General features: G+C 42.7%; 1 protein-coding gene across 3 annotated transcripts; it reads left to right on the top strand.

Annotated features, from left to right (window-relative positions):
- The first annotated feature begins 8 nt into the window (after positions 1-8).
- UCHL5 (ubiquitin C-terminal hydrolase L5) lies at positions 9-15408 on the top strand. Of its 3 annotated transcripts, XM_028158078.2 has the most exons (12): positions 251-316; positions 2344-2476; positions 3109-3172; positions 4773-4878; positions 5410-5535; positions 5618-5679; positions 5762-5892; positions 6354-6417; positions 8603-8705; positions 9731-9841; positions 11531-11629; positions 14735-15408. In XM_028158078.2, exons 1-12 carry the CDS (start codon positions 251-253, stop codon positions 14777-14779), a joined length of 1110 nt encoding a protein of 369 aa, XP_028013879.1. In that variant the 3' UTR covers positions 14780-15408. The 3 variants fall into 3 exon arrangements, with proteins under 3 accessions (XP_008148056.1, XP_008148057.1, XP_028013879.1); XM_008149834.3 differs by lacking the exon at positions 2344-2476 and having other exon boundaries at positions 9-316; XM_008149835.3 differs by lacking the exon at positions 2344-2476 and having other exon boundaries at positions 10-316; positions 9734-9841.
- The last annotated feature ends 1623 nt before the right edge of the window (positions 15409-17031 follow it).

The raw sequence follows: 17031 nt of genomic DNA, 5'->3' as shown, positions 1-17031 counted from the left end.
TGTTCCGTTCCGGGTTCGGCGCGGCCCGGAGGAGAGAGTCGCTGGCTCCCGGGTGGCTAGAGTGTCCGCGCGCGCTCTAACGCGCTCCTGGGGACGGCCCCGGAGGCTGTCGGGAAGTAGGCGGGGTGACGTGGGGCGGACGAGCTCTGCGGCGGGTTCGCAGGGATCAGTGGCCGGCGGCAGCGGGTGCCGGTGGCGGCCAGCGACCGAGGTGGAGCGGGGCGGCGTGTGGCCGGGGCCATGACGAGCAATGCCGGGGAGTGGTGCCTCATGGAGAGCGACCCCGGCGTCTTCACCGAGCTCATTAAAGGATTCGGTGAGAGCCAGGGGCACCGTCCTGGGCCGGGGAGGGGGGGGGGTCAAAGCGGAGGCCGAGCCGGGCACGGAGGGGTGTCCTGCGGCCGCCGCCGCCCCGCGTGGAGAAGCCGGCGACTCCGGGCACCTGGAGGGACTCGAGGAGGGGACACTCAGGGCTCCGCCCCCTTCCCGGTCCCGGGCGGTCGCGTTTCCGCAGAGATCCCGAGAGTCACACCACGAGGGCAGGGACCCCGAGTGTCCGCACTGCCGTCTGCTCAGGATCCGGCTCCCCATTTACTTGTTGAATTGCAATGAGTCCCCGCAACTCCCCTGCCCCCTGGAGCGCCAGCCTTTGCCTTCCCCTCGCCGCGCGCCCCGCGTCCCGGCAGGTGCGCCCAGGTGCGCGTCTCAGGCCGCCCGCCCCGCAGGGAAAGCTGGGGTGTGCCTGCGGGAGGGCGGGGTGCCCGAGGCCCCAGGCGCCCCGGAACCCAAGCTTTTCGTTCTTCCGAGCAGGACGCCTGGAGTGTGTGACCGCGTGGGGCCGGCGGGCCCCGCCGCGCGTTCTGCTCCCTGCTGGTCTCGCTTCCGGCGAAGTGTGCTTCCTAGAGCTCGTGCTCCAGACTGGAGGCCACATGCTCGCCTCGCAATTTCTTCCTGGCCTGGCGCCCCGTCTTCCACCCGAATAACCGGTGCACTTGACTTCTTATCCTTCTTCCTGCCCCTCTTGTTCCTAGCCTCTTTTTTTTTTTTTTTTTTTTTTTGGTGGGGCGCACCAGTGCGATTATTTTTATCTGCTACATTTCCGGGAGTATTATTAATTCTAGCTGTGATGTTAAAACTTGTACTCGTGGTAAAAATTAAACGCCGGCACAGGTGCTGCCTATGGTGCGTAGCTGTGTATTTGGAATATCACTTACCAAGCGCATATTGTTCACCTGCGATGTGTGAGGTGCATTGGTAGGCTCTGGAGGATAGTTTCTTTAAATATATTTTTGTTAACTTCAGAGAGGGAGGGAGAGAGAGAAACGTCAATGATGAGAGAATCATGGATCGGCCGCCTCTTGCACGCCCCCTACTGGGGGTGGAGCCTGCAACCCCAGGCATGTGCCCTGACCGGGAATCCATGACCTCCTGGTGCATAGGTGGACCACTGAGCCACGCTGGGCTTGGGTGAGGATTTTTTTTTTTTTTTAAGTATTTTATTGATTTTTTACAGAGAGGAAGGGAGAGGGATAGAGAGTTAGAAACATCGATGAGAGAGAAACATCAATCAGCTGCCTCCTGCACACTCCCTACTGGGTATGTGCCCGCAACCAAGGTACATGCCCTTGACCGGAATCGAACCTGGGACCCTTGAGTCCGCAGCCCGACGCTCTATCCACTGAGCCAAACCGGTCAGGGCTGGGTGAGGATTTTTAATGTGAATAAACCATGCCCGCTGTCCTAAGAAGTGGCGAACCATAATGCAGTGTATTGATTGCTATCTTGAAGTGTGAAAGAATGTTACAGGAACGCAGGCAGAAGGAAAAACGTAAACAGCACTGATGTTAAAGTGTGTGGCTTAGGGAAGTGACTAACACATAATCTAACAGACTTGGAGGAGTACTGATTTGCGTCTGAAGCTGAAAAGATAAACGGAGGCCAGGTTGTATGCTCTGTTGTATGGTTTGTGTTGCCCTGTAGTCGCTGGGGACTTAACTGTCAAAGATATTTGAATGCTGAAATGACATTTGTTATAACTGAGGAAGGTTTACCATGTGTAGTGTGCAGAGTAGATTGGAATGAAGGGAGAGAAGCTAGAGGTCTCTTAAAATGGCCAGAACCTGAGATGATTGGCGGGATGTAAAGTATGGGTTAGAGAGGAGGAGGTACAGCCATTCATTTTGGCTTTGGGTGGTGGGAGCACCAGGCAATATACAGATCTTGTAACATAGAAACCCACACCTGAAACCTACATGATCATATTAACCAATGTCATCCGAATAAATTAAAAAATAAAACAAAAATCAAGAAAAATCAATGAAACCAAAAGCCAGTTTCTCAAAGATCAATAAAATGGATAAACTTCTAACCAGACTGATCAGAAGAGGACAGGACACACAAATGACCGATACCAGAAAGAAGAGAGATGATATCACCACAGAATCTACAGGCATTAAAAGGGTAATAAGGGGATATTGGAAGCATCTTTATACCAGTAAATTTGACAACTTAAATGAAATATGCAAATTCCCTTAAAGACACAAACTACCACAGCTCAATCAAGAAAAATAGGTAACCCTTTAACCTTTTATTTATTAAAGAAATTGAAATTGTAATTCAAAATCTTTTCACAGAGATAACTCCAGCCAAAATCGTTTCACTGGTAAATTCTATCAAATACCCTGAGGTAGTTGAAAATAGAATAGAATAAAAATTTAGGAAAAGTCGCTGTTACTGGCAGTTACTTATTAGCAATTAAAAAATATACAGTAAGAAAAAAAGAGGGCCAAGGGCAGAGCTGGGAGAGCTTAGCGATTGAGCGAAAAAAGTGGATGCAGGAGGCACGGAGAAGGCGCAGACATGGATGGCGTGTCAGTGGAGGCCGGCACACTCCGGAAACTTCTAAGTTATAAAGGCAAACACTCCCACTGCAGATGAATAGAAAATCGTACAGGATGGACTAGGATTTGGCTGTGAACTTGGTCAGTTTTACCATTTTAATTTCTCATGTTTTAACATCCCAAATGTGCACACCTTTTAGTTAATATCTAATGGTGGAGAAAAATGAGTCCATACTTTGTTTTCTAAGGAAAGAATTTCTTATTTCAGGTTGCCGAGGAGCCCAAGTAGAAGAGATATGGAGTTTAGAACCTGAGAATTTTGAAAAATTAAAGTGAGTATAATTTTATCTGTGTTAAAAATTGTCTCCACGTAAGCAAACATTTGTCTATTTATTTTTCTTGGACTACCCTAGGCTGAATACACGATCTCTTTAAAGTATTTTCAGTCCTATGAGATAGGAATTACTACTCTCCTTTTATAACCATGAACCCGAGGCTTCTAGATAAGTAGCTTGCAAGGGATTAGAAACGTAAGTCCCTGTAATTCCATGTCAACAAAGTAATTGGTTGGTTTTTACAACATTCACATCTAGATCATGGATTCGAACATGGAACACATTTTTAGCATAAGAGACATGAGTAAGAGGTCCATCTACAAAAGCATTATTTCATAATGCATATATTTTTAAAATATATTTTATTGTTTTTTTTACAGAGAGGAAGGGAGAGGGATAGAGAGTTAGAAACATCGTTTAGAGAGAAACATCGATCAGCTGCCTCCTGCACACCCCCCACCGGGAATGTGCCTGCAACCAAGGTACATGCCCTTGCCCGGAATCGAACCTGGAACCCTTCAGTCCGCAGGCCGACACTCTATCCACTGAGCCAAACCGGTTTCGGCTCATAATGCATATTAATAGTAATGCAAACTTGTCTACACATTATCACATTGCTTCTGGGAGGCTGCGGTCCAGATTCCAAAGTACCTTCCTCTTCCCCCACCCTGAGTAGAACCACCCCGCTGAGCCTTTCCTCACCGCCCACCTCGTTACCTCCAAGCGCTGCCCCTGAGTTTCGAACGAGGGCAGGGAGGGCAGGGGAGTTCTCACGGGTGGGCAAGTTCTTGGCTGGAGGCAAGTTGGCTTCTGACAGGGACAGCGGGGACCATTGGGATCTGGCCTCTGTTTTCATAGTAAGAAGGGGATGGTTTGCTTCCCCCACCTTCCTCTTCCCCACAAAAAGCAAAGTCACTGTAGATGGAATAAGAGATCATTTTCGACTGAGTGATCAGGGAAGGTTAATTAAAGATGCGCCTTGGAACTGGCTTCAAAGGAGAGGAGAGATTTTTATTGCATGGAAGGCAGTTGTGAAAGAGACTGGAGAGAACCCTCGAGGGTCCATTGGATGTTTCCTGGGCAACAGCAGTTCCTTCAGGAAAGTGGTGACCCCTCCTGTACCAGATGACAGCTTCCATTCGCACTGGCGTGAGGATTGTTCATGCATCCGAGAATGACACGAAGTGACTCCCTGCACTTCATAATGCATGTGCTATCAGCCACTGATCTGCAGACATCCGAGCCGCACTTTACTCATGTGTGTTGGAATTCAGCCTAGGTTGGCAGCTTCTTCTAGTTTTGCTTTGTTCTTACTTCCTTTGTTTAAGTTAAGTGATATAAGGTAGAAATGAATAATCCGCAGATTTGAGAACAAGCCTTTCACTGTGGTTCTTTTTTAACTGATGTAATTTTAAGTTTTATTAGCCTGTCTCAGGCAACATTCTAGCGACTGAGGAGCAATAGAAACCTTAAAAAAAATTTGAATGTACTTCATTTGCATTGTATTTGTTAAGTAGCTGAGTAGAATGTAATATACTGACAGTGTGTTTAAGCAGCAGCAGGTTGGGGTGTCACTAACCTGTGTTTTATTTTGTAGGCCGGTTCACGGGCTAATTTTTCTTTTCAAGTGGCAGCCAGGAGAAGAACCAGCAGGCTCTGTGGTTCAGGACTCCAGGCTCGACACAATCTTTTTTGCCAAGCAGGTATGGTCCTTGGGTACTCCCAAGTCTTGTGAACAATCTTTCTTACAAACAGAACTCTATTTCCCCAGGTGTTCATAATGTAGCAGTACTCAACTTTTTGTCTTAGGACCCCCTTTACATTCTTCAAAATTATTGAGCTCCCCACACAACTGCATCCATTTAGAGAGGCAGTAACACTGGCTGACTGAGGCTAATCATATGCTCTAGTTGGAGGTGTGTGTGTCTGGATCATTGATGAATAAAATGTTGAGGGAAGAAATTTTCTAATAACCAGTGTGTGTGTGTGAAGATCCAGGAAGGACAGTTTGGTAGTGCTTTTCTATAAAACATCGTTGCCTAGCTACCATTTCACTGATGAGGAAGGTGAGGTCTCACCTCCCGCCCCCCCGGGATTCGAACCTACAACCCGGGCATGTGCCCTGACCAGGAATCAAACCGTGACCTCCGGTTCATAGGTCGATGCTCAACCACTGAGCTGGTCAGGCTGCTTTTCTGACAAGCTGATGGCATCTCCACTTCTCTGTTTCATAGGTCATTAATAACGCTTGTGCCACGCAAGCCATAGTAAGTGTGTTGCTGAACTGTACTCATCAAGACGTCCATTTAGGAGAGACTTTGTCAGAGTTTAAAGAATTCTCCCAAAGCTTTGATGCAGCTGTGAGTACCATCTTCTTATTCCTAAAGTGCCCTATTTGTGACGTTTCTTATTTTAATGGGCGACTTTCACAAATTCTTTTAGATGAAAGGTTTGGCGCTGAGCAACTCAGATGTGATCCGCCAAGTACACAACAGCTTCGCCAGGTGAGAGACTGGGTGCTGAGTCGACCCTGCGTCCTTCTCGCCTTGCTTGCCTCTCACTGCTTCCTTCTTCACTTCACTGCAGACAGCAGATGTTTGAGTTCGATGCGAAGACGCCAACCAAAGAAGAAGATGCGTTTCACTTTGTCAGTTATGTTCCTGTTAACGGAAGACTCTATGAACTGGATGGACTGCGGGAGGGACCGATTGACTTAGGTAACCGGTTCCCGTTCCTGCTGTTTCCCTCTTGGCCAGGAGAGAACGGGATCCACCTCTGTGTTAGCCTCCATGCTACAGAGATTGGAGGGGACGGCGACGCGGCGGCGACGTAGGGCGCTATCAGGACACCCCCAAGCTCTGCAGTACTTCATGAAGTGAACAGATAGGAAGGGCCTGTTGACCACTGCAATTCAGTTGGAACCTTTAATTTTTTTTCTAAGAGAAAAACATGTTAACCCATAGATTACATAATTTATTATTTATTTTTTTAGTTAACTTTCAGAAAAGTGTATGTGTTTTTATTGATTTCAATAAATAAGAATTGAAGCTGAACACAGTTATGCTAAAAGGATTTTGGCCATCCTGAATTTCCTAAGTTTTTTATAAAGAGATACTTTGGACCAAAGATATGGAGTGATGCTGACTTTCGTTGACGGAAATCTTCCACCTTTCTCCAGGGGCCTGCAGTCAGGACGACTGGATCAGCGCCGTGAGGCCCGTCATAGAGAAGAGGATACAGAAGTAAATGCTCCGCTAAGCCCCTTCGCCTAACGTTCTGGTTTGGTTTTTAAGCATTTAAAAAAACTTGCATTTCATTTTTATTTTAGCAATGCTCACTGACTATCTGCCTTTGATGACTGGGTTCAGGGAATCTGTGTTGGAAAACCTCTAGATCCTGCCCTGTCGTTAGCGGAATTAAATGCAGATCTCCGTTAAGTTAGATGTTTCATGCAGTTACTTTGCAGAGTTTTGTTTTGAGCATATGTTTCTTAATTAAACTTTTTGAGATAGTTATAAAAAGAATGCAGAGTGATCCTGTGTGCCTTTCACCCTGCAATTGGTGACACCTTGCAAAACTGTTGCAGTGCCATGGCCAGGATACTGACATTGGCACCATCAAGGTACCGAGGAATTCCCAGGAGTGCTCAGGTGCCCATTTAGAGCCTCAACCACCTCCCTTCCCTGCCACCCCTCCTACGTCACTTGTCATTTAAAAAATCTATATACATAAAAGCCCAGCGAACAGAACAGCGGAACGACCAGAATGACTGGTGGCTATGACACGCACTGGGGCAGCCAACCAGCCTGATCCGAGCCCCGATTGGCTATCCCCCGGCCGGCCAGGCCCCCGATTGGCCCCCAACACCCTGATCGGGGGCGGGGCCAGCTGCCAACCACCTGTGTGGCCCCTCCCCCCGGCCAGCCCCACTCCCAATTGGTCCCTCACATGCAGATTGGGGGTGAGGTGGGCCAACTGCCCATGGCCCATCCCCCCCACTGGCCTGGCCCAATGGGCCCCATCAGGGCGGGCCTGCTGGACCCCACGCGTGCACGAATTCGTGCACTGGGCCTCTAGTGTTATATAAACGGAATCATGCAGCGTGTTACCCTTTTGGATTGGCTTCTTTCAGCACAATTCTCTAGAAATTCCTGTAGGTTATGTGTATCAATAGCTGATTCTTTTAGAACAATAGTCTGTGGTATGGATATACCACTTTTTTTGCCCACTCACCCACTGAAGGACATTGGGATCGTCTCCAGTTTTTGGCTGTTACGGATAAAGCTATAACAGACATATGTAGACAGATTGTGTGTGAACCTAAGCTTTCATTTCCCTGGGTAACTGCCCAAGAGCACACTGCTGAGTTGTATGGTAAAGGCATGTTTCATTTTTTAAGAAACCACCAAACTCTTTTCTAGCGTGGCTGCACCATTTTACATTCCCACTCGTAATGTACGAGGGATCCGGTTTCTCCACAGCCTCGCTAGCATTTGTTTTTTTATTTCCATTCTGATTGGTGGGTAGTGATATTTCATCATGATTTGAATCTGCATTTCCCTAGTGACTAGCGATGTGTGCCTTTTGCCTATTTTGTATGTAATTAGATTGTTTCTTTTTTGATGGTTGAGCCTTGAAGTTCTTTTCCTACTCTAGATACTGCTGGTCCTTAGCCACATTGTCTGCAAATACTCTGTCCCAGCCTGTAGCCCATCCCCCTCCTCCCAGCATGGTCTTTCAGAGCAAACGTCCTCAATCCCCTTGAGTTGTCTTTCCCACCATGAATTGTATGTTTATGCCAAATCTAAGAATTCTTTCCCTAGCCCTAGATTCCAAAGATTTTGCTCTTGTCTTTTATAGGCTGATTGTGGTTTAGCAGTTTTCATTTAAGTCGGTGATTTATTTGGAGTTAATTTTTATACATGGCCTATGGCTGTTCACCTGCTCCAGCACCCCTGGGTGAGCAAGCTGTCCTTCCCCCCACGGAACTGGCCCCACACCTGGTTCAGAACCGTGGGCGTATGTGTGGGGGTGTTTCTAGGTTCACTGTCCGGTTCCACTGATCTGTGTGTCTGTCAGCACCACAGTCTTGGTTACTGTAGCTTAAGGCTTGACATCAGGGACCGTGATGCCTCCTGCTTGATTCCTTTGCTTCCGAATTGTTCTAGCCATTATAGATCCTCCCCTTCCATGCAGATTTCAGTGTAAACTTGTATCTACTAAATTTCTTGCTGGGACTTGGATAGAAATTGTGTGAAACATTTGTATCAATTTGAGGAGAACTGGCATCTTTACAATGTGGAATCTTCCAATACATGAACCACTGACTTTGATCTCCCAGAGAATCATGGGGTAATCATAGCAGATTATCTTAATTGTAATAGTGTTACAATTCTTTATTACATTATACACTTGACCTTTTTTTAGGTACAGTGAAGGTGAAATTCGATTTAACTTAATGGCCATCGTGTCTGACAGAAAAATGATATATGAACAGAAGATAGCAGAGTTACAGAGACAACTTGCTGAGGTTTGTGGCCATGTTTTCTGACTTAGTTATTTTCTCAGGGAAAGGATTTACACCTTCCCTCCTTCCTCCTCCTCTTTCTTCCTCCTTTCTTTAAACGTAGACTGAATCAAGTGTCCTGAGTGGTGGGAAGAGAACACCCTTAGGAGTCAGGCTGCCTGGATTCAGCTCTGTGGTGGATGCGTTAATTTGAGTGTATTTCTTTGTGACTCAGTTTCTTATGTAAAATGAGGATAATAGTATTTTCCTTAGAAGGTTGTTGTGAGGATTAACTGAGATAATATATGTAAACCACTTTAAACAGTGACTGAGAAGTAGTGTGTGCTAAATAAGTGTTAGCAATTATTTGCTGTCATTTAATTAAGCAAGTTAGACTGCATTTTTCACAGAATCAATTGGGTACATTTATGTATTTTTTTAAATATATTTTTATTGATTTCATAGAGGGAGAGAGAGATAGAAACATCAATGATGAGAATCATTGATCAGCTGCCTCATGCATGCCTCCTACTGGGGATTGAGCCCACAACCCAGGCATGTGCCCTTGGCTGGAATCGAACCCAGGACCTTCAGTACGCAGGCTGATGACGCTCTATCCACCGAGCCAAACCAGCTAGGGCTCAATTGGTACATTTAGACTCACATATAATATTTACTAGTCTTTATGATTATCTTTGTAGTGAATAGGATTGGAGAGAATTAATAACAGACAAAAAGACCTTTTTACATTCTTTGACCACATTTTCTTAAGAGTATATTTAAGCAAATTTATAGCTGAATGGAAGGGTATAGATTTAAGTATATTACAGTATAGATTACTTTTAGGTAAACAGTATATATTGCAGAATATAGAAATATGAAGGTATTATTTAGGGCTTTTATCCTTGAATATTGCATTTATTAGGCTGGAATTCTGTTACCGTATTAAGGGTAAAATTTTAAAGGAATTGTACTGTGTGTATTACTTGAAAATATTCTGCACTTAAGCCTCAGTTATTAGGGTGTGTTTTTCTTTCCTTTCCCCTAAGGAGGAACCCATGGATACAGATCAGGGTAGTATGCTAAGTGCTATTCAGTCAGAACTCGCCAAAAATCAGATGCTCGTTGAAGAAGAAGTACAGAAATTAAAAAGATATAAGGTATTTTAAAAAAATTTGTTTCTTTAATGTTTTAAAATGGAGTGGTATATTTTGACATGAAGGTATGTATAATAGTGATCACTTTTCTCCCATTATTTACTAGTTTTCAGAATGAGTTGATACCCTGGCATTCTACAAAAGTAACTAGTGAGCTGTCTTTCTTTTTAATTTTTTAAAAAGTATTATTATCAGATTTTTAACCTATTTGATGTTTCAGTTCACTGCAGATATTGCTGATGCTCAAATTATCCCCCCTTTGGCCAGTAGGGGTCACTGCAAGCTGCCTCCTGTGTCCTTTGACAGGACTTTTCATCCTTCGTAGCTTCTGTTCTAGTAACAGATGTTTCAGGCCCATCTTGTACATTTCCTGCCTCAGATTTAGAATCAGCCATTTCTTCAAGAAGCTCTGGGTCCTTTGGTGGGAAGTGGTATTAGAAACCAACTCTCTGGGTACTCAGTGATACTGATTGGCCTTTATTTCTAGACCTTTTCAGAGCTAAGAAATGTTTTGTTTTGTTTTCATTTTTGGAGAGAAAAATATAATGAGAGTTCCTATTAATGTTCATATTTAGGATTAGAGGGCTTTATACTTGAAGTTAAGCATTTGCATCTTTTCTCTTAATCTGAAAATCTTGGTTCCTAACAACAGTAACACAATTACTTATTTGCTTTATGCTACATATATATAGCATTTGTATGTAAAGAGATATTTATATGCTTTATGCTACACACACACACACACACACACATATACAAACACACATACATATATACACACTAGTATACTAGAGGCCTGGTGCACGAATTCGTGCACCAGTGGGGTCCCTCGGCCTGGCCTGCGGTATCGGGCTGAAACCGGCTCTCCAACATCCCCTGAGGGGTCCCGGATTGCAAGAGGGTGTAGGCCAGGCCGAGGGACCCCACTGGTGCACGCACGATCAGGACCAGGGAGGGACACGGGAGGTTGGCCAGCTGGGGTGGGACCGTGGGAGGGCTCCAGGGCATGTCTGGCCATCTCGCTCAGTCCCGATCAGCCAGACCCCAGCAGCAAGCTAACCTACTGGTTGGAGCGTCAGCCCCCTGGTGGTCAGTGCATGTCAATGACTGGTTGATTGTCTGCCCCCTGGTGGTCAGTGGACATCATAGCGAGTGGTTTTAGCATATCATTAGCATATTACACTTTGGTTGAACGGACAACCGGACACTTAGCATATTAGGCTTTTGTTATATAGGATAGGATACACACACACACACACACACACACACACACACACATACACATATATATTTATATATAAGTTCAGAATAACAATACCAGGAATGTCATTTTTTCCTTAGGGATATATCCTATTTTAAATGTATAATCAAAATACTATGTTTTGAAATTCACTTGAAAAATTTTCTCTTGGTGTGGTTCTATTACCAATTTGACACACAAGTGAGTTTATTTTTTTTAATTTTGCTTTTCAATTTTTTAGGTTTTATAAAAAGTTTTGATTAATTATATCATTAGTAGTAAGCCATGCTCAAAACTCTCCACATGTTTATTATATTAGTTTTATTCTCAGTGGGAACTGGATCTCATTATTTTAATAGTTATTTCAATTTTGAGTTGTATGCAAAATCAGAATGTCAGAAACTTAGTGGAAATGCAAAGCTAGTGTGGTTTGATAATTGTTTTATTTTCAGATTGAAAATATCAGAAGGAAACATAATTACCTGCCGTTCATTATGGAATTGTTAAAGACGTTAGCAGAACACCAGCAATTAATACCACTAGTAGAAAAGGTAAGGATTTTAATGCTGAATATATACTAGTATACACACACACACACACACACACACACACACACACACATACTTTTTTTGTCCTTGTGGAATTTATTTTTTTATTACAGTTTGCATTCAATACTATTTTGTATGTGTACAGCACAGCAGACAGACATTTATATACATTACCTCTGACCATTTAGGGGCCGTCACCATAGATAGTTATTACGGTATTGTTGACTATATTAAATTGGATTTCGATTCTCCAAAAACAAACTTTTGTTTTAGCTTAAGCAGAGGTAAAATGTGTTGGAGCTTTTTGACTTTTATTTATTTGCTTTATATTCTTGATGAGCATTAGTTCAGCCAGATACCTGTGAACTAGAAACAAGGGCTGCCCTACTGCTTCCCCTCCTAGACTCCATGTCACACCTCAGGCTGTCCTGTATTAGAATGACATTTAAAACAGTGCCCTTTCTTTAAGCTACTGACAAAGCTTAATGTTAATAATTGAAATAATAGATTTTTCTTAGTTAATTTAGCAAAAATTGAATTATCACAGAATTTAGAACTAGAATGGACATTGGCGAGGGAAACAAATGTAGCCAGGACTAAGAACTAGGTATCCCTATCCCGAACCTGGTATTCTTTTCAGGGGTGGGAAGCTAGCATCTGTTAATGAAATATTCTAAGATTTTTTTTTCTATAAGGTACTTAAATAAAATACTTGTTGAATAAATGAAACACATTTAAATTGTTTTTAAGTTTATATGTAAATCATTGTTTCTGAGCGTGACCCATTGCTGGATACTCTTTAAAATATATGTTCCTTGGCCCCTCCCCAGATATTCTGATACAGAGGAAGGAATCTTTAATAAGCCCCGTACCCCCTAAGCGATGACTCGATAAGGCAGCTGGTCTGGACCACATTTTCAGAAACGCTTTGAGAAGACACGACTAGGCAAATAAAATATTGAGCCTATAACTTAAAAGACTAGCCCTAGCTGGTTTTGCTGAGTGGATAGAGCATCGGCCCGATGACTGCAGGGTCCTGGGTTCGATTCCGGTCAAGGGCACACAACTTGGTTGCAGACTTGATCCCTAGCCCCAGTCAGTTGCATGGGGGAGGCAACCAATCGATGTGTCTCTCTCACATTGATGTTTCTCTTTCTTCCCCTCCTTTCCACTCTCTAAAAATCAATGGAAAAAATATCCTTGAGTGAGGATTAACAAAAAAAGAATTAAAAATGGGAAAAATAATAATAAAAATAAAATTAAAAAAAGATAACAAAGACCAGAGTATACACGGTAGGTGTATTTTCCTTATTTTAAAGTTTATGAAGCAAACACATGATCATAAATTCTAAATAATATGAAGTGAGAGTTAAGGTTTTTGTTACCTTATTACCCAGATCCCGAAAAATGTGTGCTTCAACTCATCATTAAACGCAACACTTACTGCAGAAGACTGCTAAATCTTCTCTTTGTGATATACCTTTTTCTGTTTATGTATCTCGGTATTAAGGTTATGAAAGTCCAAGATAGGAAACTGATTTTTAAAGTTTTAGATTAACAGTTAAGGTTCTGTGATTTTCTTTCTTTTTTTTCTTTTTTTAAAATATATTTTATTGATTTTTCACAGAGAGGAAGAGAGAGGGATAGAGAGTCAGAAACATCGAAGAGAGAGAAACATCGATCAGCTGCCTCCTGCACACCTCCTACTGGGGATGTGCCCGCAACCAAGGTACATGCTCTTGACCGGAATCGAATCTGGGACCCTTGAGTCCGCAGGCCGACGCTCTATCCACTGAGCCAAACCGGTCTCGGCGGTTCTGTGATTTTCAAAATTACTGTGTTAACAGAACACCTAGCTATTGTGTTCTTTGTAGGAAACACTATGAAATAGTTCTCTATTAAAAATAATAAATAAGACAAGACGGACTAAGTCATAGGATATATTATATCACATTTATGTATAAATATTATTAAGGAGCAGACAAATGTTATTAGAGAAAATTTAAATATATGTACTTCGCTCTAAAATTGTTCTATGGGCTGGCCTGTGTGGCTCAGTGAGGTTGACTCATGAACCAGGAGGTCACGTTTTGACTCCTGGTCAGGGCATGTGTCTGGCTTATGAGCTTAATCCCCAGTAGGGGGTGTGCAGGAGGTAGCCAATCGATGATTCTAATAATTGATGTTTCTATCCGTCTCCTAAAATCAATATCTCCCTCTCTTAAAGTCAATAAAAACACATTTTTAAAATTTTGTTCTGCCCTAACCTGTTTGGCTCTGTGGATAGGGCATCGGCCTGTGGACTGAAAGGTCCCAGGTTCGATTCTGGTCAAGGGCATGTACTTGGTTGTGGGCACATTCCCAGTGGGAGGTGTGCAGGAGGCAGCTGATCGATGTTCTAACTCTCTATCCCTCTCCCTTCCTCTCTGTAAAAAAATCAATAAAACATTTAAAAAATTTTTTTGTTCTGTGCATAAATATTTTTGTGCAATTAGGAAAAGGACAATTCTTGTTTGGTTTTAATGACAGTATAATTCCAGATTTTTTTATTTTAAAAAAGCATAGTTTGAGAACATACCTTTTCAGCTTTTACATTAGAACCGCAGTTCCCATTGTGGACACAGGGTGGCAGTGTGTGAATGTCTGGTGTTAATGGAGCACACTACAGTCTGTCCTTGCTGTTGCATTTGTTTTATTGAAAAGGTTGTTATTGACCTTGGAGCTTTTGTATGTTTCTCCAAACTGCTTTTTCATTATTCACGTTGCATAGACAATATTGAAATACGTTTATTTCTTGCTATATGCAATGTTCTCTCCCTAGATTCTGAGGAGAACTCAGATTATTATTTGATTAAAATTTTTGAAATGTTTTAATTACTCATCATTTATCCAGCTGCAGCTATAGGTCGGGCACTCTGTTAAAGCCTCTGGCTGTACACAGGAATAAGACACCTCTTCTCTCTCAAGCAACTTATGATACAGCGGAGGGAAAAATAAGTAATTACAGTACTGTACTGAATAGTGGTTTTTTTGACAAGTGCCAGGTACAGTCAATATGCTCTAAAACAGACCTTTGAGATTTTGTAAGATACTATGTTTAACTTCTAGGCAAAAGAAAAACAGAATGCAAAGAAAGCACAGGAGACCAAATGAAGAGGATGCTGTGGCGTGTGCACACGTCTGCTTCTGCCTTTATTTCCATGGAAACCACTGAGCATGAGGAACGTGGAGCAGCACCCTGACTGGCTCAGTGCACATTGGGCAGTAGTCCAGTCCGTCTTGTCTTTACTGCATGGATTCATAAAAGCCCCCTACCTGCATCGTGTGCATGTAGTGCCTGTTAAATAAAGGTGATGTCAAGAACATTTGCCCAAATCCCATTATTTGACACTGGATCTGAGAAATTCTGTGATTCCCCACATATGTAGCTACCATAATGAATCTAGAAAACGTACAGATGATCTTCTCTACCTGTAATTGATATCATTAATCCTTTGATCTTTTAGCTCACTTAAAAGCTTAAAATTTATAAATGTCAGCTCTTGATTAAACTGGATCTCTTGTTCTCATCATTAATGGAATAAAAAAAATCAGTATTTCTGTCTTTGATATCTAAATATTTTGAGGATTTTTAAACTGAATTTTATCTTCTATATCAATTATTTGGAAAAGTATGATTTTAGTGCAGATTATTTGAAAGGACAAAAGTACAGTTTCTAGTGATTTTCATGCTGCCAGTAGAAAAAGTAATAAACATCCCAACTTTATTTTCGCAAACTCTTTTTAAGTGTGTGGGGTTATTTCTTTCTGTGTTGTAAAACTGTTTATGAAGGGGTCCTATTCTCAAAGCAAAATTTCAGGTTAAGAACAAAGTGTCAATCTTTAAGATTTCTGGTGGTACACTCAGCTGGGCAACACTTTTTCAAGCTGTTAAGATGAATTTTTATAAAATTTGACCATTAAGGGTATGTCCCTTTAAAAAAAAAAAGGGTGATAGTGGTGGTGCAGGATCCTTATGTGGCAATTTGAACAAAAGTAGTCCAGCAGTTGCCAAGAGATGTACAGTTTGCCCCCAATGGAGGTTTTTGTTTCTTTCCCATTGCTTTTGGGAGTTGCTTTTCTTATTTTATAAAAATATTACTATGTTCTTGCTCCTAATCTTCTTTTCCAAGTTAAACTTTAAAGGAAATTTTAAAAACTGTGATCTACTTTTTGGGCACATTTCTGAAATTGGTACATGACTTTTTAACATTTTGTTATGGGAGAGTGTACCTATCTTCCAGCTTCAGACACATGACTTTTTTTTTTGAAACATGACTTTTTTAACGATTGTTTTAAAACTTACTTTGTTGTGGTATTATTAAATAATATGACAAAACCTGGTGGGAAATTGAGTAGAAAAGTTAATTAAATATCCTATAAATAAAGAGGTAATATGCAAATTGACCCTCACACCCTCACAAAGATGGCTGCCTACGACCAGGCCAGCAGGGGGGTTAGTGAGGGACAACCAAATGACTGAACAAGCAGGCTGCATGGGGCGACCAGGCCGGCAGCCGAGGGGCAGTTGGGGGCGACCAGGACAGCGGGGTGGGGGGGCAGTTAGGGGCAACCAGGCCGACATGCAGAGGAAGTGAGGGGCAATCAGGCTGGCAGGAGGGGGGAGGCAGTTAGGGGTGACCAGGCAGGCAGGCAGGCAGGTGAGCGATTAGGAGCCAGTGGTCCAGGATTGTGAGAGGGATATCCAACTGCTGGCAGTTGGACATCCCCCAAGGGGTCCCGGATTGGAGAGGGTGCAGGCTGGGCTGAGGGGACCCTCCCCCCCCCATGCACGAATTTCTTGCACCGGGCCTCTAGTTTTAATATAATTTCAGTTGGAGGTCATAAAGAAGAATTTCTAGTTTTCCACTTGTTTGTGAGTGAATATATTTTGCTCTTGATACAGTGGTAATTATGGAGTGTTTTCAAAGCCATGATATAATTTAAAAAAATGTTTTTGTAAGACTTATTGTAGGCTAATCTTGATCCCATTCACTTCAACTTAATGTATGTACCCTCTTTTATAGAGGCTTACATTGTTTTGAAATAAATATTTATTGTTGGAAGTATTATATCTATCCCTTTCTTTCCCCCATTGACCTAGCCTACCTCTGACCCCTGGCCAAGGCTTATATATTTTTGAAAGCAATACAAGGGGTATCCAGTAATCGAGACAAGGTGATACTGGCCTGAGGATCAGCAAATAAATCAGTGGGCTAGAAGAGAGAGCCTAAAAACCAATTCACATTTTCATGGCCACCCGATTTTGGACAAAGATAGCAAAGGAATCTAACAGAGAAGGAAAGTCTTCAACAAAATGGCACCCAAACGGCTAAGCATCCATAAGGGGAAATATAAACCATGAC

Source organism: Eptesicus fuscus, chromosome 24 (genome assembly GCF_027574615.1).
Source record: "Eptesicus fuscus isolate TK198812 chromosome 24, DD_ASM_mEF_20220401, whole genome shotgun sequence".
NCBI lineage: Eukaryota > Metazoa > Chordata > Mammalia > Chiroptera > Vespertilionidae > Eptesicus > Eptesicus fuscus.
Note: the sequence above shows the minus strand (reverse complement) of the source record. Positions and strands in the feature narration are given on the sequence as shown.

Coding starts and splice junctions, on each gene's coding strand:
- UCHL5 (XM_028158078.2), top strand. CDS start 251: ATGCCGGGGAGTGGTGCCTCATGGAGAGCGACCCCGGCGTCTTCACCG. Junction 317..2,343: donor CGAGCTCATTAAAGGATTCG/GTGAGAGCCAGG, acceptor AGTTTCTCAAAG/ATCAATAAAATGGATAAACT. Junction 2,477..3,108: donor AAGGGTAATAAGGGGATATT/GGAAGCATCTTT, acceptor TTCTTATTTCAG/GTTGCCGAGGAGCCCAAGTA.